Raw genomic sequence first — 23,188 nt, 5'->3', positions numbered from 1 at the left:
ATTTATAGCAACAGAAAACAGTGTTACCTTTTTGTTTTCTTCTAGTCCACATAAAATATTTCCTCAGAGTTTTCTTTAACAGACCTGAGATTATCACAATTGGTGCAACAGATGTTGGTCTCTAGAAAGAATGCCCTGATCCTGTAAAACCTGCTTTCTCATGTGCAGACCCTTTGAAATCAGTGGGATTTATGTAAATAGGGATTTGCAGGATTAGGTCTACAGTCTAGAGAGTCTGCAGTACTTCACTCATACATGTTCTAGTTTTGTTGCCTGGGAACCCAGTACACCAGGGTAGCTCCCAAACAGGCCAAACATCTTTTTACAGAAGTAATATGAAACTGAACATGTTCTTTGCAACACAAATTCCACATTAGTTCCCTATACTGCAGTAAAATAAGTACTCCTGCATCAAATGAGGTTCAAAAGGAACAGATCTGATCCATGTGAATGTACAAAATACAAGAGGAATGTCTATTTAATTTAGAAAACTGGAGAGAGAAAAAAGAAAAGAAAAAAAAAAAAAACATTTCCCTCCCTTTCAACAGAACACGAAGTTGAATATGCATGTTTTCATTTCCCAACATCAAAACCTGGAGCAGTAAACATTTAGTGTACAGTAAGTTCGGGTTGCCACAGAGACTGGAAAAAAAAAGCTGTTGCCCAGAAGTCAGCAGAATTATATAGCACAGGGATTTCAAAATTGGTTTCCTTCAGTGTCACTGACAATTGAGATGGCAGACACAGCTACAGCAAGCACCAGTAGCCACACATACCAACCACAGACTTTCCCAAAAACAAGGCAGTAGCAGCACACCACTGCTAAGTTGTATATGTGCACAGGAGTAGGCCTGCTTTTGTTTCTCACTGCACAAATGCCCCAAAGCAGGGCTGCCTGCTCATCACATCCCTAGAACAGGGTGCTCATTCTCCTTCACACTTCCTAACACCCATGCTCGGGCAGCCTTTGCTGCACTTCCTGTCTCCTTCTATTCTCTAATCCCACAGTGGTGTCTTCTCTCACCTTGTCCAGGTCTTGCATTCCCCCAAGTTTCTGGCAGTAACTCATTAACTGCTCTAATTTTTACCAGCAAGGATGCACCTACATTGTAACCTGGCCACCAAGCAACGACACAGTGATAGATCCCCAAAAAACCTGAACAGGGGTAGCTGCCTGGGAAATACCTGGCACTTCTACTCTTTTTCTGTGATGTCCACAGCTACTCTGCAGCTCAGGTGAGTGCCAAACAGACTGCAAAAGATATGCTGGCACTTATGTGTCATACCAGTGATACAGAAACCAGCACCAACCTTAGAGAACTCAGCTAAGGCATCCTTGTCAATAATATACATAGCAACTAGGAAGGTTGCCACACACCTTTCACTCAAACTTGAAACTACTTACGAAATGCTAAGTCAACAAACATAGTCAGGCTCATATGCCTATGCTATTACAATTAGAAAATAAAATAGATGAGAGAATTTTAAATGAACCTGCTGTGGTATGTTTTTCCTGCAGAGGTCTGTGTCACCCTTTGAGGAATCTGCAGTACATAAAAGCACATTTATGCTGCTTTCAGGAGCCATGTAGGCCTGCTGAAACTTTGCCGTAATGTCTTTATGTATCATTATGCATGAAGGTGAACTTCAGTAAAAAGAAACAAAAGAATTCACAGAAACACAGATGGAATGAGGCTGGAAGGGATCACTGGAGGTCACTAGGACCACCTAGGGCTGGCTGCACAGAGCCGTATCCAAATGACTTTTACCTATCTCCAAGAAGGACACTCCACAAGTCTCTGAGCCTCTGCCCAGTAATTCTAATAGCAAAAAAGCATTTCCTGATGTTCAGGAGGAAACTCCCGTGCCTTGACATATGCCCATTGCCTCTTGTTCTGAAAAATCCTGTCTCCATCCTCTTTGCAGCATCCCTTCAGGTATTTATATATTGGTAATATGCCCTTGAGCCATCTCTTCTCCAGGCTGCAGTCCCAGCTCTCTTAATCTTTCCTCTTAAGGAGAGATGTTTCAGTCCCTTAATCATCCCCATGGCCCTTTGTTGGACTCTCTCCATTATGTCCATATCTCTCTTGTACTGGGGCCCCCAAATAAGACACAATATCCCCAGGAGCTTTTCTGTCAGTTTTCTTTCCAGCTGGGTGACTAGAATGTGTCTTCCTAACTATGTCTGTTGGCTTCAGCAACTCAGTGCCTATCAAAGTCAAGAGGAATGTCATGAGCATTCGGAAGACATAATAATGTCTTGTACCTTCATATGGAATTTAACAAAAAGTCTATGTATAACTCACTCTGTACATTTCTCACTAGATAGAATAGCAATTTTTGTGTTAATGCTTGCCCTACAGTGAAATACTTCAGCAAGACCAAGTTACCATTAATGTGGCTTGAATTCTGACAAGGTCAAACTAGTTGGACTATATTTAAAAACACTTTTACCTTACTGCAATAGAATGGTGTGTTTCAGGACTATATACTACAGAAACATAAAGCTCTTCTGATCACGTAACGTAGGCTCAGAAGCTAATACTGTGCACTATGCTTCAAGTCAGTTACTGCTGAAGATGCAGGAGAACAGTGCAGGACTCAAGCACAGCACCAAGAGAATTCGTACGCTCCTTTGATCAAAGGAAACTAAGCAGGCTGTGTCCAGGAAATCAACTATCAAACTGTGAAATCCTGAGAGAAAGTTTGGATGATTTTATTTGTTCGTTATTTATGAAGATTAGAAAAGAGCAAATTTGAATACTACATTAACATAACAGGACTCTGAGGACGTTAAGAGGGCAGCTGAACAACCTCTCTGCTGGACAACTTGATCACATTCAAGTGTATCATTTTGGCAGGTGCTTCATAAACTAGGTCTGGGTAAGAATAACACAGGAGAGTCTCACTCTCCTTTTTTCCCAAACATAGTCTTTCCTGATGAAATGCTAAGCCTTTACTTCTTCACCTACCTATGAAGGCAAATCTGAAATCTACAAAGCCTCTATTTCTCACTTTACTTCTGAAATGCACCACCCAAATCTGGACATCACTGAAGATGATTATGCCATGGTAGGATGCAGATAGTGGTGTGTAAGTCCTTGAAACAATTATTGCAATTCAGATTTATGTCTTGGTCCACAGTTCTGAATGATCAGTATCATTATTTGACTATCATGACCGTGGTACTAAATTTAAAATATGGCTTTCAACACATGTGCTCTACATCATACAAATGTTGGAAGACAAACAACAGATTAATTGCTGGCCCTAATGCTGTGTTTGTGAGTGCTAAGAAGTCATTCCAAATGTTCCAAAAAGGATTAATGCAGTATAACAAGTCTATTTAATTACTGAAAGACCAGTGATCCTCATTTTATTATAAGCAGCTTTTCCTTTATTTGGAAGCTCAAAATAGAACAGAAATGATTACATGACAACTGTAATTCTTGTCCCAGAATATTTAAGTTATATTCAACAGTATAGTGAAAAGAATATGCAAGAGGCCAGGGAAGGCTATGTACACACACTGTATCTGAGTATGACAATGCAAGATTAGGCATGTGTTTTAAAATTAACCAGTACTTCTTGCTATAGTCAAACTGCACAAGCAATTCTTATGCTCTGTGTAGCAGTATGATGTGTTTCCTTAACAAGGAAAAAAATCCAGCAATAATTACACAGTTACAGTAATTACACATAGCTTAAAAAAAAAAAAAAAAAAAAAAAGAACAACCCTTGAGTTTAATAAAATCAAAGAAGTCCATGACTCCTGCAATACAAGTCTTTATAGATGACTGAACTGGCAACTATGAATGCACATATGGTAAAACTAAAAGTTGATATCATTTACTTTAAATTATGTGTCTGAATCTAGACAGCCCTATCAATTTTCCAATTCTTTTTTTCTGTACAGGCTAGTTACTCTTTAACTGAAAGATAAACAATAGAATAACTTTTGATGTTAACCCTCTCTAAACTCTAAAACACACTGACTGAGTCAATCACCTGGAAAAAATTTATGGATGGACTACTTTTCACTTCTATGAATTAATGGCACTTCCCACTCTTAGAAGTAGAGAACAGTAGCTTCGTAGCTTTGTAGGCATTGATTTTACAACTAGCTCATTACCAGCCAAAAAGCCAGGAATGAGGAAAACAGTGACTTCAAAAGGAAAAGTAGAAGGCATGCTGAGTCCAAAAAGGACAAACTACCAATCGAGCATTATTGGAAAGTTCTTGTACAACCAATAGGGACATCAGGCAAGAGTTGGCCTTTCAAGACAAGACTCTGGAATAAACACAAAGCAATATCACGCCGTTAAATAAATCTGAGCAATGGGTTCTCTCTCAGTTGCCTTTCAAACCAGACTTGGCCACAGCACTAGTAAATTGAGATAGAATTATCAGCATATTCCAGACACAAGCAGTCTGTTACACTAGCTCGACTTTCATCCTGCACCTCAGACCAAACTCTTCACCATTCATCCTTCTCCCATGTCACTGTGCTCTGGTCTGAGTTACTCACCCATGAGGCTGAAAACCTTAGAACTGGAGAGGTGAGAGGGGTGAGGAACAAGACTGAACTCAAAGGCAACCCCTATAAACACTGCAAATTCATCCTGTTTCCTTGGCCAGCTAGATTAACATATATCTAACTGCCCACAATGACTGTTTCTTTCTCCTTTCAATATAAAGCATTTTTTCTTTCTACTGTCACAGGGCACCAAACCTCGGACAACACCAAAACTGTGGCCCCCTGGCCCAAGGGGCCAGTCCTGCCCAAGGCTCCTGGTGACTGAAACATCACTGATTCCAAGGGATGCTCTCAGCACAGACCTGGTTTCTGCAGCAAATGATCCTGCTGGGTGGTTTTCCTCTGCCACCCTCTCCCATGGTGCAGAACCACCGCAGGGCTTTCAGTGGAGGAATGCTTTGTGCTGGCCCTCCCTGCTTGGGCAAGTTTCTTCTGTCCGGGCATGAGAAAACAGGGTAAGATGTTTCTTTACCATTCAGAGCCCACTTGGAGGCTGGGCATCAGCAGGCAGATTTTGATTGCATTAAAGTGTAGGGAGAGTTATACCTTTTCAGCCAGTACACATCTAGGTGTTTTGCAATATCCAGCTACTGAGGCAGCACTACAGCAAGTGATGCTGTCTGTTATGACTCAAGGAAATCTGCCTGCAGTCACACAGGGCTGGAAACTAAGGTATGGATCTTGATGTCTTTACATCTCAGCAAGATCCTCACAATGCCATCACAGAGATGCTATTTAGATTCCCTACATCAGCAGTCCCCTCCTCATCCTTCAGAGGAGCTATGTAACAGCAGTCAAAAAACAGAACTCAGCTGAAGAGTTTCATACTGAAAGGAAAAGTTTGATCATTTAGAACTGTATAGGAACACCATCTGCACAGATGTTATCTGGTGAGTTTTGTTGTTCTTCTCACCTCCAAAAAAAAAGACTGCAGAAATTCACCCAATCATGCTGCCAGTTCAGGGCATAGTGCAGAGAATAAAGTATGTTTTAAACAAAAAAAATTTATCGACTAAGTCTATTCACACGAGAAAAGTTTTCAAGCTAAGGCCTTAAATTAAGAACATACCAATTATCTGATCATTTCTTACAGATTTACCACTGGTATCATACTGGTGTATAAGCTTTCCTGTATCAGCAAGTCTGTATCATGCCATCAGTTTTTCAAACAGATCCTGTCACTGATTTCAAAAGGCACTGCTTCCTAAAACTGCAGCACAATGCACGCAGAAGATGATTAGATGTAATATTCATCTCAAAAAACTAAACTGTCCTAACAGTCAAATTGTAGGTAATTACAGAGAGGAGAAAGCCCAAATCAAGGAGCTGGCACGAAAATCTGGGACATTCACTGTAGGCAGCCTGTCAGGATGCAGGGCAAATGAATTTGCCTTTCACCAAGAGTCAAGTTTAAGTAGAAACAGTTTTCCCCAGAAACAAAGAATTTCACAAAAAAAAAAAAAAAAAAAAAAAAAGAGAGAGAGAAGACAAATATTTCATTTTAACAAGTTTAGACACTACATCAAACATCTTGTATGAAGTGCTTTTCTTCAGAGACCATGGTCACTATTGAGTAAAATATTGATTTTATTCAATACTAGCCTTTAAGAAGAGAAGGTTCTGGTACCAAATAAATAATATAGCCATTTAGGTAGTGTACCTCCACTTCAAGAAAGAATTTAAATCTCCTTCTTTATTTTGTAAAAACTGAAGTAGTGTGCATATGCATTATATTTTGATTGCAAAATACTTTCCAAATGAAGCCTTCTTTCCCATATAACTCACATAACGATGCCCAAAGTGAAACAAAGCCGACAAAGAATTATGGGTGTTTTCCCTTGAGAAATGCAGAAAACCTGGGTGCCCTCAAAGAAAAGAAGGGCACCACAGCATCAAGGAGGAAAAGGTTTCCCGCCAGCCGGCAGAAATCCTTCCTCCACCTCTTCCACAGAGGAGGGCAGCCACTTTGTCACCACCACTGTCAACAGACAAGAGACAGTGATGCTGAGAGCCTGACCACCTCCAATAGAGGACATAGCAGCTCCAGAGGGATGCCGTGAAACCCACTGGGGTGGAAAGTGGGGGCTGAGGCCTTCTTGTCAACGATTATCACAGAGGATCAGAGGAAGCAGTGATGCTGCCGAACAATGGAGAGGTCAAGCAGTTCACAGTCATTTCATGACCCAGACAAGTCAAGGTCAAGAGATTCAGGTAGCAACTTGGCCTGGGCATGAGTTACAGCACAAATGAATTGTTTTAACAAATCAGCTTTGGTCAATTAAACCTAACAAGACGTGTTACATAACATAGCAGGGTCCCTGACACTAGGCCAGGAGCTGAGGCTGGCCTCATAAAACACATCTTTTAACATAGCATAACAAATTTAAGGTAATCCATCCAGAAACTGCACATGTCAGAAAAAGAAAACAAAAGTTGTCTTGACTAGGAGGTGTTCTCACACTTTTAAATCAGAAACAATGGATTATAGACATCCTTTCAATGTATCTGGCATCATTTTCCATAGCGTTAGTCACACAGTGGAAAACCGATGCTGTGGTAAATACTCTTGTTAACTATAACATACAAGGCCCTCCAAAAAAGAACGTCTGAGGAAATCCAGCATTCCATTAATACTCATTTCATTAAAAAGGCTGAAAATTTCACTAAAAAGGCTGAAAATATAATAATAAAAAGGTATCTTAGGCCAATGTATTGATAAACAAAATACAGTAAGTATGACTTTTTAAATTATTTTTAATTTCTAAAGATGCTGAGTCTGTAATTACTGAATTCTAATATCTATACAGCCTTTGTTTTCATTTAAAAAAAAAAAAAAAGTATAGGATTCTGTGTCATTTTATTGGGAAATGTTTTCTGAATATGGCAGTATGACTGACTAAAAAGTAAATTGCAATGCTAGATTTAACATATATCTTTCATAATAATCTTTCTTTTTTTTTTTTTTTAATTTATCCTTTATGAAAATCTGTATAGCACTTCAGTTTAATGCATCTTGAAGATTGAGAAGGCAAATATTTAAGCAGTTTTTTCAATAACTAAATATATAAAATTCTCAATTGTCTAATATCTTCAAATAATATGGAATATATTTACTTGTACACATAATTTCTGTTGTCTGATATAAGAAAAACTATCCTTTTTACTTTTATTTTTATTTTTAATTGCTCAACAAACACACTGTTTCTCAAACAGTGTTTCCTAGCTGTCCACTAGCTGACTTTGCTGTTCTGTCTCCAAAGAAGAGAAGGTGAACTGCTTTGTTTTGTTTCAGCACATATTTTTCAGGGACTAAATAATTAGAAGTCCTCTTCAAGACAGGGAGATGTCTTTAGTGAAGGCACTTTTGTAACACTGAAAGGCACTGGAAAATGTAAAATTCCCCTTTCTCTGGATATATAGTTACTGTTAGAACACCCAAGGTTTCTCTAAGGGAAGAGCTTGATGGTCAGTTTTGTGCTATTCTTTGCCCAAAGCTATCATAGTAATTTCTCCTAGTTCCAGTTCTATTTCTTCAGGTTTAAAAAATGAATATTTTTAAAGATCCCAAATACCAGAAGTAGTTAGGAGGGACACAAAATTAAAAAGATCCCAATGTCTGGACAACTTCAAGTAACTTTTTTTTATATGAGATGGGGTACAAGGTAAAAGAAGGATGTGACAAAAGAGTCTTGGGGCATGCAGGAAAAACCTGCAACAATCAGGCTGGCTAAAATGGTCCAAAATGTTATTTTTGCTAAACATACTCTAGATTTCTACTTCTTTCATAGACAGAATCCCCCACAAAAGCCATGTCTGAAGTACCTATCTCCCACTGACTGTGAAAAAAGCTAGAACAAAAGTCACACGCCAATAATGAGGCACCGAAGAAATGGCGGTGCCTCATTATGGGGAGGGGAAATGGGTGGGGAAAAAAAAATAAAATAAAATAAAAAATAAAAAATAAAAAAAGGAAAGAAGGGTGGAGAAGAGAGAAGTAATCTTTCTATAAATTAAAATGTGGTGGGGAAAAAAAAAAAAAAAAAGAAAAAAAAAAAAGATAACAGCTGCGCGAGAGGAATGTTCCCAACGTCACACACAACTCACTACTCTCAGACACTACAATATACACACCCAAATCAACTCGCTCTTCTCTTGGACAAAGTTAATAATCCATGATTTACTTTCCCATTACTAACTTCTGAGACTTTCACGCCACTTTTAATCCAACCCCTCATTGCCCAGAGCTAAGTTTTTAGCAGGTGCTTCTTGAAATTTCTAGTGATAGAAAAATATATAAATAAACAACTAACAGAGGAAAATCATGTAGCCTCTCCATAAAGAATGGGGTCTTCCTTTTCACATTCACTAAGCATCTGAAATGTGTTTCCAGACAAGGGGTTTCTTCTCCAACCCAAAATGGAAGTAATGACTCTGTTTAGTTAAGTTAGCCCTTTAACTTGATCCTGAGATAATCCCATTCGATTGCAGCAAAGCAGCATCCACCATCCTGCTGGGACTGGATCATAACTCCTTAGGAAAGTCGCTGGATTATTCTGCTTGGCATTGAAGTGTGCAGTTCCAAAGACCAAAGCTCCAGCCAACCACCATTCCTCCAGCTTTCTATTCTGCTCCTTCACTAAAAGCAGGAAAAAGGGGGAGAAGGAAAACTGGAAAGGGAGAAAGGAAAGCTGGAAAAAGATGTTGGCTTGACAGCAGACTGGTGCAATAAACTTCAGAATCCAACATGCAGAGGAATTACTGTTTAATTATTTTATAATGTTTTCACAGCTACAATGAATTCAATATGCATAAAAATTAAGAAATTTAAAACATAGACCTCTGCTGTTAAGTGAAGTATTTCCTTCACAAATTAGTGGCCTTATTTATAGTTTTGAAGCATTTTGTTTGTTCCCAGCATTGTTCTTCTGTCTGAAACTATCGTGAAGCAAGAATTTTCTGTTTTCATTTCTGTTCTTTTCTTCACTTTATAGCTTCTTGCTGTTGATCTAAATGTGATTCAAAAATTAATGCTGACTTCTAAATTTTCAACTAGTTGCACAAAATTTATTTAACCGTAAGCTTCCTTTGTCTTCAACACAATTACATCATTTAACCCTGTGAAAATTACCTCCCTGGTGTATCAAGCAGGAAAAAAAACTGAACAAGCAAAAAAAAATGACTCCTTCCTAAAACATATAGATATATATATATTTCATTTTTTATTTCAGTATTAAAAATTCCCTTTTCTTTCTTATGAATCTGTGGTATTACTTATAAAACTTGAATTTGAAAAGAGAAAAACAGACATGTGGGATTTTTCAGTTTTACTGTGTGAATGGTAGGTGAGTTTTTCAAGTGTTTAAATTTCCCATGACTTCATGCAAAAAATAACAATAATCATCAATTGAAAAACATTATTATGCCCATATATACAATAAATTAACTTCCATTTTTTAATGACAAATGTCTTCTCTGTCTGCAATTTTCAGCACATTTGAGATAGTCAACAAAGTGATCATCCCACGTTTCACATCAGAAAACTAGAAAATAAATCAATGAGGTTTCCTTTTCAGTTGACACAAGGAGTGTTTTAAAATTACATTTTTTGCATGCCTGAATAGACTCTAATTGCTCAAAATAATCCAATGTTTTTAAAATGTTTATTATTTCCTATTAGATTCTCAAACCACAACAAGCTCCCCTTACATGAGAGCAAATAAAATACAAACTCCTACCTCTACTTCTGCATTGGTTAAAAATTGATACTTAATGCAGGGGATAAGCATGCCATTTCAGTGTCCAAGAAATAGGCTGCAAGAACATACAGACACCCACAGGGTAAAGCCAGTAATAATCTATATTTCCTGTTGTTCTCAGTGGAATTAACAATTTGCTGTGTAAACTCCAACAAATCGCCCTGTGCTTTGACATATCCTTCTGGAAAACAGGTAAAATGTTCAACCGTTTCTTCCCGTATAATCATAAGGCACTAAGGAGGAGGCAAATAAGTTAAAGGGTGTAGGAACAATTAGCAATTCAGCAGATTGATTGATTATTCTAGGCCTATTTTTTTCGTTTTATTAGTTGTGTGTGGAAGCATCAGTGCACTCAAGAAACACAAACCCACATCCAAATTCTTTCAGGGTGTTGCAGCTTTTGGGCACATGAACGTTACACACATTACACAAAGAGGATATCGCTTAAAGGAAGTTCAGGGTGTGATTTCAAGTGGAATTTCTTGTGCTCAAGGCAAACAGACAACAACAAAAAATGCCATTTTAAAATAGAAAAAAATATTTTTATTATACCGCTACATTCTCAATTTCATGTGTTTACTAAAGCTAAACTGGATGCACAATGTAAGAATGACTGCACAGACATTCAAAAAAAAAACGAGCTTCCCACGACAAGGAAGTCACAAAATGCAAGAAGCCTGGTAAGGGGGCTGCGCCACTGACCTGCTGAGAGGCCACTGGCCCATTCTTGCAGTTCAGAGGCATCGCCTCCGAGCTACGCAGAGTCCCTTCTGAAAGTAGAACACGCTGTCCAAAGTGAGGCAGCGCATCCCTGCTACCGGCTCTGCCAAAGAGAAAAGTCAGCATCCCAGCTCAGCAAGGGATCGCTGACCCCTCAGCGCTTGGCTGGGCTGGAAACAGCTCCGGATGCACACAGGTGCAGCAAAGGAACGCCCACACTCCGGATGAGCCCCAGGCAGCCTGCGGCAGCCGTCTGGTGTGCAGCCTGCCAACCTGCTCCTTGGGTCTCCCCAGGTGCTGGGCAGATGAGTCCGCAAGGCAAAGCTCTCCCCTGCCGACCTGCAGGGAGCTGGCCTCTCCCGCCCTCTCCCCCTCTTGACGTTTTTCTCTCCCCTTCCTTTCTCCCACGACCTCCGGAGATGCAGGACACAGCCTGGTGATCCCGGGGCTCGCATAGGCCAGGCTTCCTTCTGCGCGGACCTTTGGGAAGGGCTTGCTAATCCTCCTTATTAATTAATGAGATAATAGCAGTTAACCGGAAAGCAATATTAATGCTATCTAGGAAACTTCCAGCACAAATGATTTAGTCTTTTCACCAAATTGCTGGTAGCAGAAATCCCACAGCTGGAACAGCAACATCTTGATGTGTAAAGAACTTAAATCAGGAGTGCCTGAGCAGTACCAGACGTAGGACATCTGCATCTATTTTCTGCTCTCATTCTTGGATAGTTTAAAAGATCCTCCCCTCAACTTCACATTTTATTAACAGCTGGGGATGCAGGCTCCCCCAGTTATATCAGTCTTGCACAAGGACAAAGGAGAGTGTAAACAGCAACATGACTGATCTGAGAGATATACTCCGAGAGGCACACGCGTTACACACTTTAAAATGTTTACCATTTACATTTACCATTGCCTGAGTCCTTTATACTCCCAAAGTATTTCTTATGCCTATTATGCTTCATTCACTATCTGCTAAAATGCTTTGCATTTTATTTATGCTGCCAGGAAGAAAAACAGCGGAGACAACATGAGGATCAGGAATTCTGCAGATGAGATCCATTGCTGTAGATATTTTGTACTTTTTAAAAAGAGCGGTGAGATTTTATTTATTTTTTTATCAGCCATTGTAAGTTTAAGCAAAACATCTCTCAGAAGAAGGGATTTATATTATCTGGGTTCTGTTGCAGCAAAACAAGTACTGCAGCTTTCATTCACTGATTGTCAAAAACTTTCCTATGTGCCCACTGCAATGCGGATGCCAACCAACGAATCAAAGGCATTCAGCAACTAGACAAAGAGGGTCTGATGCCAACCTCGGTGCCACTGGCAACCATTATTGGCATCAAGCACATTGTCTGCCTCTTTTTTTTTTTTTTCCTCCTCTCCTGGCACTTGACAAACAAAATGGCGGTTCTTGTAGCAACGGGAACGCAGCATAAGCGCTGCACTGATTGAGTCAAATATCATCAAATGATTTTTTGGACTCAGACGCATTTCATAGCAAACGACAGATACTCTGTGATGCCAGATAAAAAGAGAAAGAATGAAAGCGTGAAAGAAAAGAGAAAGCAACAAGAAACAAAAATCATTTTTATCATTAGAAACAATACCCTTGACATTTTCAAGGTTTAAGGTTTTTAAAAACTCAGGCGGAGTAAACAGGGCACTGATGCAGAAGCAGACCCCTTAGAAGTATATTATGAACAAAAATTATTTTGACACTAAACACTGATTACTGTGTCCATCCAGTTTTCTTCCTCCATTTCAGTCAAAGGAGCAGCTTTGTAACTCTATGTTAAGCCTCTTTTTTTTTTTTTTTTTTTTCTTTTTTTTTAAGATTCTAAAGCACAAGAGGGTCGTAGAAAGAGAATAGGGGGAAAAAGATGCTGAATTCTGACAGAGGTGGGCAAAAAGGAGAACAAGATAAAGTTGGTCAACCACAAAACTTGATAGGTTAATGCTTAAGTCCTTATTTCTTACTTCAAGGCAGACATGGAAGTAGTCATTAAGAACTGAAAGAATTACTGACACTTCTAGATCTGGAAATTGTCAATATATTGTAACATTACTCTGCACTGCAATGCGGATGCCAACCAACAAATCACAGGCATCCTAGGCTAAACAAAGAAGGTCTGATGCCAATCCTGGTGCCACTGGCAACCATCACTGGCACTCGAACTATCCTTCCTCCTCCTTTTTCCTCTAATCTTCTTTTATAAAGCAACAAAAAAACCCAAACTATTTGGCCCCTTTCTTCATTTTGTGCATTAATTCCTTCTTCGTATTTCGTTCAGTCATTTGTTTCAATTTCTCTGCTTAGTTTTTCATATGATACTATTAGGCGGATTTTAGGATTCTAAAAGAGAAATATAGAGCAAAACAGCATGCGTAAAATGCAGCATTTTGGTTTACTTCATGCATATCTTTTTCAAGTCTGATGCTCTCAATCAAGTACACTGCGAAGTCCAATTAACCTGCATTCACTGAGGGCAGAGAATCAAAGTGGCAAAATGGGGAAAAATACACAAAGATAACTGAATATGACTTCTTCAAGAGAGCAAACAGATGTTAGCAAAAGTTTAACTGTGAAGCAGCACGAGAGATACAAAATACATACAGTTTGCAATAAACAATGGCTTCTGCTAAGGGTAGCTTGATACAAAAAAATTCACCAGTTTCACCTTCCAGTATATACGCAGAGTGGCTTCTTGTAACCTTTGAAGTCATAATATTACAGCACGCTTATCTTTCTCATTTCTGTTTAGGCAAATATTTTGAATAAACTAATATTCTCTATTTGTTTAAATCAATGAAATCAGCTACGTTCTGCAATTCCTTCTCCAATTTCAAGCTATCCAACAACTTAAAATCAAGAGTGTAGGAGTACCATGACCCCAGCCTCTTTGGTTCAAGAACTACTTAAGCTATTTTGCCTGCCTTTGTACTTTTGACTTTTACAGGCAGGTAAATCCATTAGAATTAATCAGTAAGTTAGGTCCTGCAATATACATGCATTCAATCTATCATTCAAACTTTTCTTCACAAAAAAGATTTGAAGATAAAAAGTGTTTGTAATTAAACTGTTAAGTTCAGTGCTTTCGTAGAAAAGGTTCACGTTTACCAGACTGTTCTGGTGCTTAAAGTCACTGCAAAATATTTGAGTAAATTGTCGACTGCTGTGAAGAAAAAAAATGTATAAAATACAAACGGCAAGAGAAAAAAAGAAACACAGATTTCCATGACAAATAGTTTCAAAAAAAAAATTGAATCCTATTCATACATTCATGTAAACACGATGCAATACTTAGGTGGCTAAACTTTTAAGAGAACAATTCGTTGAAAGTAAAAAGGTTGTTGTGTATCCACTCTTTTAAACCACAGGTACCTGCTCAATGAAGACACGCAACCCTACTCCTTTGTTCCTAATAAAATCCATTCAGTTTCTTTTCCAGTTAGATCCGTAGTTACGTATGGGGCATCAGATAACAGACTGCCATCTGCCCTTCTGCAAGCCATTTCTGCCTACTACCAGGCCAAACCATGAAATGGCCCGCCATCCGCAGCTGGTCAAACTTACCCTGGTTTAGATCTGCAGCTAAGAAACAAATGCATTATTGCTACTTATCACTCAGCAATACAGTGATGGCTAGAGGATGACACGATCACCGAAAAGAAACAAAATTATCTCACAAAGAGAAAGTGCTTCTCAGAAGGCTTAGTATCAGAGAAAATCCTTTATCAACTTGCAGCCATTTTCAATTCTAGGGGACCTGCTCACAAATATTTTTTATCTAAATAAGTGATGTGACTAGCAAGTTTCTCCCTTATATATGATTAACAGAATAATAGATTTTACCTTAATTTCATAAATAAATAAATAACATGTAAATAAGCTTTTCTGCAATCTTCCATATAAAATTAAGTATACTACTGTAATTACGAAAACAAAATTTTAGAGGAAATTTCTCTTTTAATATTACAACCTGAATCTTTGTTTCAAAACTCTGATAGGAAACATGATCTAGCAATGTCAAATATGAATAAAATGTTAAATATGTATGCTGCAATTTTGCCTATTTAGTATTTGTTAACCAGCATTTCTGGGCTAAATTTTTATCATGTTTTATTTTGAGAACATTTACAATTGCTCTCAAAGTGTCAATAGCTTTATCAATTTAAGAATGAATTCTTGGTTATTTGAAACTGAAAAAACAAAAGTATTTGTACTGTTTATCATGACTGTGCTACTGCACATGCCTGCATCTGTACTAACAGTACTACAGGGAAGAAAAAAAAAAAAAGAGGACTTTAAAAATAAGAATAGCATTTCCTGAAGTCGTAACTGGGAAAATATATATATATTTATATACAAAGAGAGAGTCAAATTGTGAACAGGAAAAAAAAAAAAAAAAAGAAAGGAACTGAAGAACTACCTTGAGACATTCTGCTCTCTCTTGAAAGAGAGCAAGAAACATATGCTAAACGTACACATAATCTGTGCAGGTCTGTAGGAGTGAGTGTGTCTGTGTGTATATACGTATACATGCCAATTTATATATGGATATGTACCCATGTTATGTATAGAGACCACAGAATAATGTTTCACTGGAAGACAGCCCATGGGGGAAACAGGGCTGCTTGGAATTCGAGTTTGACATACTAACATAGAAACATGACAATCTGCTTCCTACCTTGCTCCTGCACGTAGTATGCCAAAAACAAATCAAGCTCCTTGACTGATACTGTTATGTGGTGTGGCTGGACGCAAAGTGCTGGATTTGTGCAATGTGGGGATTTCATGAGCCGCTCTCCATCCGTACTTTCCAAGGGGATGCCTTTGAACAGGATCACCATGACTAGATCCAGACGCCAGACTTTGTCAGCCTGTCTCAGGCAGTCGATCCTCCTAATCTTACCCTTCTGGTCAGGATTGGACAATACACAGCACGGGTGCTTCTTCCCAGTCACTGTGAGCACAAAATCCTCCCGGAACTCTTGGCGAATATCTTTGCGCAGCTTGGCGAGGAGCCTGGATGCCCACTTCTGTTTAATTTCGGGCTTTTCGCTTAGTAGCTCATCCTTAACTGCTCTTTCCTCGTCCTTTGACATTCGTTTCTCATGTTTTTTGAAGTACTTGCGCTTTCGAGCCTGGAGGTTGAACCAAGTATAGGCAATTGCACGGACATGCGGAAGAAGTGCCTCAATGAACGGGTGAAATTCATCCTGCGGAGGGAAGTGGAGGGGTAAGAAAGGAAAGAAGAAGAAAAGTCAGTAAACTGTCATAATCAAAGCAGCATCAATAAAGATTTCTGAAAATCTTAAAGCGAAATCCAAGACAAAGAGAATAAACATTCAATATTTACTTAATATTTACACAAATTTCTGCATAACACCCTTGATGTGATTACCATTGCTGTCAGACAACAGACAAAATTACACGGAAAATCACATTTTCCCATATTTCACTCTTTGAGAATAGCATCTAAAGGTTTTATTCTGTATGCCTCCCCCCGCTTCATCCTACATCGCTGTAGAGACTACATCACTGAAAAGAGATGCTATCAAAATGTTTTGTTCCGAACATTTAAATATCTGAGTGAATGACTAGCATCAAGAAAAGTACCATTGCACAAAGAGGACACTATACAGTTCTAAAAAATCTGAGCAGAAATGTTCAGAACGCTGAAGTGAATGCCACAGTTCATTTCTCTTCTCTGTGGCACAGAAACACAAAGCATATACATGCTCAGTGTAATGCCACACAGTTCCCGCTTTTGGAGCATGCTCTCAGCAAGAGCCTGCTGGTGGCACAAAGAGCATGCGCCATTAAACTTGATCCATTTTCTTATCAAACGTCCAACATTCCAGCACTGAAACGGCACCATTCCAGTGGTGGTAACTAGAGAAACCAGTATACAGTAAGGGAAAGTGGGGAAAAGGCACAGCATGTTGTACACAAACCCTGCAAAGAAGCTTCTGTACTTTCAACTCTTCGGGCTTCCCTCCCACCACCCCCAAACTCTGTAAAATAAAAGTTTATGAAGTCGAGAACAAAAATTACATTAATTTTCTCCTGGCAGCTTCACTACGGGTTTTGAAGCCCCACAGAGTCAGTTAATTTGTTAACCGATCACATGAGTGTGGCAATTATTCTAAACCCCTTAAAAATCAATCTGAGGTGTACAATGAAAAATGGCAACTTGGCACAAACTTTGCATTCTTTGTGTTTCTGCATGCTGTGGCAGAGTGACATTACGAGTGCACCGCTGGTCAAATGCTGCTTTTGTGAAATCCGTGCCATTTATTTACAGTTCCGAAATACCCCTTCCTGTCATCTGGCTTCACCTGAAGTTCTTATCTTCTGCCTGACAGCAGTATGTATTGCATTAAGGAGGTAATGCTTGGTTGTCATCTACAAGCACATCCTATAGCAATTAAGTTAATTCATCTTGTCTGCTTGAAGAACCGTCCTACACATCCATGTTCGTATCTAAATAGGCTTTTTCCAAGAACGAATGGCCCTTCTGTGAACAAATCCAATGTTCAGAACAGCGCAATCTGCTTATCATACGCTGCTGCATTTTTGTTTGCAAGTGAGATCTTAGGGGAGATATCTCCCTTTCTGTGCGCAGGCATATTTAGTTTTAAATACCAAGCAGATCGTTCATCACACTGAGCTGCACGGTGCAATCAAACTAAACCCAAATCTTTTCTTATACAATTATATTCAAGAATACAATTAACTAACTAATATTTTAGCTACACTGCTAGACGGGGAATGAATTATGCTTAATCAGAAGGCTGATTAACTCCATTAGGTAAAAATGATGAAAGTATAACTAATGGTCTCAATTATACAGAGTTCAGACTGCCATTGTGGGAGCTCCGGGCCAAGAATTCAGCATTTAAATCTTCAAATTTCAAAGTTCAGAATTTCCTGAATGGTACAAAAACCTACCAGAGCTGCTTACCTCTCTCCCCTCACCACCTCCAAAGCAAACTGAAAACAGCATAAAAGTTGGGAGTAGTTTACCTATGCCCACATTACCTTAACAGAGAAAGGAACAAAAAAGAAAAAAAGAAAAAAAAAAAGCAGAGATGCAATATCAGGAGATAGTTCGGGGCATAAATGACTGCACTACAGCACCGTGCTTGACAAAGAGCCACAAAGGCAATAATTAAACTGGCTAGCAGTTTCCAGCGGAGATCTGAACAATTCTGATACTATGCTGGCACAAAAAACTAGGCCGTGGAAAGAGTTAAACCACAATCTGTTCTTTGTGTGGGAAGGCAATACTGCTCTGAGTAACCACAGCCCATGATAAGGCTTCATGCGTTTTCCAGTGCCATGCCTTTTTCTCCTCTCTTCTAACTACCAGAGAAAGTTTATTTTTTCATCTACAAAAGCCATCTTAAAACATTTAAACAAAACGCTATTAAAATTCTAACTTAGCATAAGCAGGAAGGCTGTGTGGTATTAAATCTTTGCAATTCGTTTTAGACTAAATAAAGCAGATTTCCTACAGATCTTGAAAATGGTGACATCTGGGGTTAAAGGTGGGGCAAGGAGAAAGGCAGGGGGCTGAGGATCTGTGGGAGAAATTATTTTTTTCCCGCAATACAGTAATTATGTCTGAAACAGACTTCAGCACTGTAGCTTAAAATGGGAATTAAATTAATGTGCAAGTTCTGCGCTAATAGAATACTGCAGACCCAGTTTTCATTTTTATGGAGAACATGGCAAACTCTTCCAGAATGGCTTCATTTTCAGGTACTTCACATACTATTACCAGTAATAGCCAGTAGCATTTTACACAGAATTCTTGATTTTAAATTCCACTTTCTGGTGATTGAATGCTTTCCTTTACAAAGACTGAAAAATTTAAAAAAAAAAAAAAAAAAAAAGTAAGAAAAAGAATGACCTTTTTAAAACCAAATTGATGCTTCTCTTTTACAATATCACAGAGTCCTAAGTCTATAGATACATGCAAAGGATTGTGAAGGAGAAACAGCAACGAAGATCCCATTCTAAAGCAATATTATCGGATACCTTTGAGAGATTCATTGTGCATCCGGAGTCCTTTCAAAAGAAACATTACTTGACAACAAGAAGTGCCCATAAAAATGATCCTAAGTGGAGATTTCCAATTAATCACATACTTTCTCCACTAAACCTCCTATAAAGCCATCTACAGATTTTTTATTTTTTTTTTTCACCTTAATATTAGTACAGGCAATATTGGGGGAAAAAAAAAAAAAAGAAAAGAAAAAAAAAAAGAAAAAGAAAAAGAAAAAAAAGAAAGATTTTTATGTGGCACTTACCCATGTGCCATAGCTGCTCTTCCAATAAAGTGATTTATGGAAGTAAGATGTCATATCCAATGGCTCAGGTGAACCATTCCACACTGACCACTTAAATTAACATGGAAGTTATTATAGAATAACTATGTAGTTTGTAAATAAAGGGAAAATGCTCGTTGTCTAATTGTAGCATAATGATGATAGATAGGCCAGGTTTTCTGTCTGGAAAAGGTAAAGAGGAAGTGAAGTGCTATTCTCACATTTTCCACTCTGACAAACTTCATATCAGTTCATCCGAGTTTGGACTGAAGACCATGCAATAAGTATGCAAGGCAGAAGTCCAGAAATTTTACACCAAAAACTTCAGTCACTCCATTTACCCACATGCATTTTCTTTGTGCATAATGAAAGAACGTATTCTGAGGGGAAGAGAGAAAGACAACATATTCGGAGTTTCCTGGACCACCATAACATAAAAATAAACTGTGGTAAAAATATCACAAGAGCCCAAGCACTTGAAGGCATGCGGTAACTGCATCCTATCATGCCTCAGCAAGAGGGATGAATGTAGTTTACACTCATTCCAAAACAGGGAGAAAGGCACATACAGGAGGACAGGAAAAAGGACACCCCTTACCCTTCCCCCTAAAATTACATTGCTTTTGCTAAGCCTTCCTTCTTCCTTCAAGTTACTTTACAGCCACCAAACTTATACTGAAACACCGGTGGGCAACATCTGATTTGCCAATGTCTGTCTTAACACTGCACTTCTGGCTTTTAGAGTTGTGCTTACAAGATGCTCCGGTGCTGCACTGGCACAAATTGAGTTGTGCTCCTCGTGCAGGCAGCCTGCTTCAAACAGGTGCTCTGTGTTTAGAACTTCTACCAAAATATTTTCTTCTGAGCACACACTGCCACAGTCAACATGCATCTATGCAGAGCCTTCAAGATCGAGAACACAATAGAGAGAGCAATTCCAGCAGTGTTCTTTTAACTCAGCTGCAACTCAAAATTATGAAAAGTGTGCGTTCTCTTTTCCATTGTAACTTTTTTTTTTTTTTTTTAAATTTAGGGAACGACAATTTCAAAAACGCTCTCCTGGCTCCAAACAGACAGATAAAAAATCCAAACTACAATCAAACTGCTGTGATTTTTCTGCATGCATGTGCCTCTACGTGTGAACGGCTTCTGCACGGCAGATGCTGCAGCATGACTGTAACATGTAAAGCATGAAGTTATTAACACGCAGGAGCCAGGAACTGCTTCCTTATATCTATTGCTGCAGAGTGCAATGCTGTGTTTCTATACCTGCCAAAGCATGGCATTTTAATAGAGATCTGCAGAGGGAAGAAATCTACTGCATCTAGGAGCCCAGTAAGTGAGTACATGGGAAAAAAATGTCACGAGAGCAGAAAAGAGCAACATGAGCTGTGCGCTGTGCGAGAGGTGCTGGTGGAAACATGTGCACTCTCAGTGCAAAAGCTGCTGCCTCAAGGTGTACTCTGAGGTACACACTCCAGCGCTGAGATTTTGCTTCCTGACAATGATTTTGCAGGACACAGCCCATTATTTTGTACTAATGGAAGATTCCACCATAAGTAAGTTTTTACTGATGTGTACCACAACTGTACATGTATCTGCTATACAGCGTGCTTCCTACATGCAGCACTTTTTCTTTAGAAGGAGAAATACTCCTGCAGTACTCTCTTCCAGCTTTGCTCCACTGAAGCTCACGTTTGCTTGCTGAAAATATCCATATCTAAGTCAATCACGCTCAGATGCCAAACAAAATATAAACAATAAAAAATGTGTCAGCCAAAAAGCTACAGGACTGTATCCAATCACTGAATAAGCCTTATCATTGTTTCCATCTCCATTCACAATTTGTGAATACTTCAGTCCTTTTGAATTACAATGCTTTCTAATTGTCGAATAACTTAAATCGTATTTATTTATTCACCGTGCAGCTATAAGCGCGTTACTGGCCGCTTAATTACGGCGCACACGAGACGTTACTTTCGCACGTTTTCTTCTTCTTGAGCTATTTGTCGCGCCAATGTGGAAGCAAGCAGTTATCACTTCATCAGTTTACATCACATCCTCCTCAGACACACTTTCACAAAAGCTCCTGAAAACTGTCCCCTGGCTCTGCACACAGGGTTCTCCCTTCGCGAAACGCTCCGGGGCCGCGGCCGCTTCCCCTGCAGCGCCGGTGCCGAGCGCGCTCCGCGGCCTCGCGAGGACCCTCCGCCGGCGGCTCCCGCAGCCGCTCAGCTCCCGGGGCCGGCACCGGGCAGCGCTGGGAGCTGCTCTCGGAGCTCCCCCTTTTCCCGCTGACAGCCGCGGCCCGAGCAGCGGTCCCGAGAGCGGCGCCGGGCGGCAGAGATCCCGGTGCGTTGCGAGCGGAACGCGCTCGGCCCCGAGCTCCGAGCTCGGCCGCTGCAGGCAGCGGAGCTCCTGAAGCGTCAGGCGGGGTTAGTTCGCACAGCAGAGAGCTGAGATTGCTTTCTTCCCTTTGGTCAAAGACAGCACTTTTCCTTTTTAAACCCTTTAATTAGGCTCCATGCACGCCGCAGAGCTGAAAAGAGCGCGGATAGCTTGATTCCAATCAAATCAATACTTATCAAACCCGCTTTTTTAGCGCAATTACGCTCATTTCCCTTCCGTTAACCTTTGACTCGCTGTGCGCCAGCAATTAACAGTATTTGTCTGCGAGTGACACTTTGAACGGATCCCCCCAAAACAATGGCCTGGTGCAGAGCATATCCCGAATCCCTCCTGCGAGCGGAGTTTGGGTCCGAGGAGCGGCACAACCGCGCCTTGACTCATTACAAGTGCTACACTGACTCATGAGCAACTCACACATAAACACAGAAAACGCGTGAAAATAAATAAATAAACGAGCAAACAAATGAAATAAATCAAAATGCGTCTATACCTGAGTGAGACAGATTGGAGAATACATCATGACTTCGCTTTTGCAAACGCGCTGCCCGGAGAGCCCCTAAGAAAAAGCCTCAAAAAAGGAATAATTTCATCTGTTCATTTTACAGTCATCTGAGACTCGAGGAAGATGAAATCAATCAGGACGGGGCTCTGCCCTGAATCACCACAACTCCACAACAAACCCCAGTCCTCCTTAAATAGCCAAAGATTCAAGTTCACTCCGTGCGCTCGATTTCCCGGGGTGAAATCCAATCTACACTTTTAACCCTCTTGTAGTCGGCGCGCAGAGCCGTGCTATGCTGCTGCTGCTGCTGCGGCGGCGGCTGCCGGCGGTTGTTTTGCAGATGAGGGGGGAAGGACTCGGGCGGGGGGGCGGGAGAGGGGGGAGGAGGTGGGCGGGAGGATTTTTTGTTGTTGTTGTTTGGCTTTTTTTTAATTATTATTTTTTTTTTTTAAGAAGTTTTGGTGGCGGGTTATTACGGCACTGACACCACGCTCTCGAAAGTTCAAGGTTACAGCGCGGAGCAGAGCAGGAAAACGGCGGAGTGACGGCAGCGAAACTTTGCGCGGCGGCGACCGCGCGTGCGGGGCGATCCCCGCGTCCGGAGAGGCTTCGCACGGCCGTGCCGCTCGGGGCTCCGCCTGCACGCTGCACGCCGCTCCGAGCGCCGCGCCGAGGGGCCGCTCCCCGCTGTAATGAAAACGATCTGCTGAAATGCAGGCGATCGGTCCCCTCCAGCGCTTTCCCTCCCGCCCCGTTTGCCTTCGCGCCGTCTCCCTTTTCCCCTTTTCTCTCGGCTCCCAGAACTTGGAAGTTGAAAAATTCGCCGGTTACACCCTCCGGACCCAGCTCCAGATCTCTTTCCAAATGAGACTTAAGTATTTCTTTTTTAATTATTTAATTACACAATCATCGCTTACA

At 40.1% G+C, this 23,188-nt stretch overlaps 1 protein-coding gene across 14 annotated transcripts in view; it reads right to left on the bottom strand.

Annotated features, from left to right (window-relative positions):
* Positions 1–22,614, bottom strand: part of NFIB (nuclear factor I B) — a 176,224-nt gene extending 153,610 nt beyond the window's left edge. For 12 of the 14 annotated variants that reach the window (XM_052701566.1, XM_052701572.1, XM_052701568.1 and 9 more), the window contains exons 1-2: positions 22,259–22,614; positions 15,711–16,242 (exon numbers count right to left, since the gene is read on the bottom strand). In XM_052701566.1, coding sequence (XP_052557526.1) covers positions 15,711–16,242; positions 22,259–22,288 — 562 coding nt within the window. In that variant the 5' untranslated portion in view covers positions 22,289–22,614. Of the gene's footprint in view, positions 1–12,319; positions 14,196–15,710; positions 16,243–16,642; positions 16,739–22,258 lie in introns of those variants that run through there. The other 2 variants (XM_052701579.1, XM_052701569.1) reach the window with 2 other exon arrangements.
* Between the last annotated feature and the right edge of the window lie 574 nt (positions 22,615–23,188).

This window comes from Tympanuchus pallidicinctus, unplaced genomic scaffold (assembly GCF_026119805.1).
Source record: "Tympanuchus pallidicinctus isolate F22 unplaced genomic scaffold, pur_lepc_1.0 scaffold4, whole genome shotgun sequence".
In the NCBI taxonomy this organism is placed as follows: Eukaryota; Metazoa; Chordata; class Aves; order Galliformes; family Phasianidae; genus Tympanuchus; species Tympanuchus pallidicinctus.
Note: the sequence above shows the minus strand (reverse complement) of the source record. Positions and strands in the feature narration are given on the sequence as shown.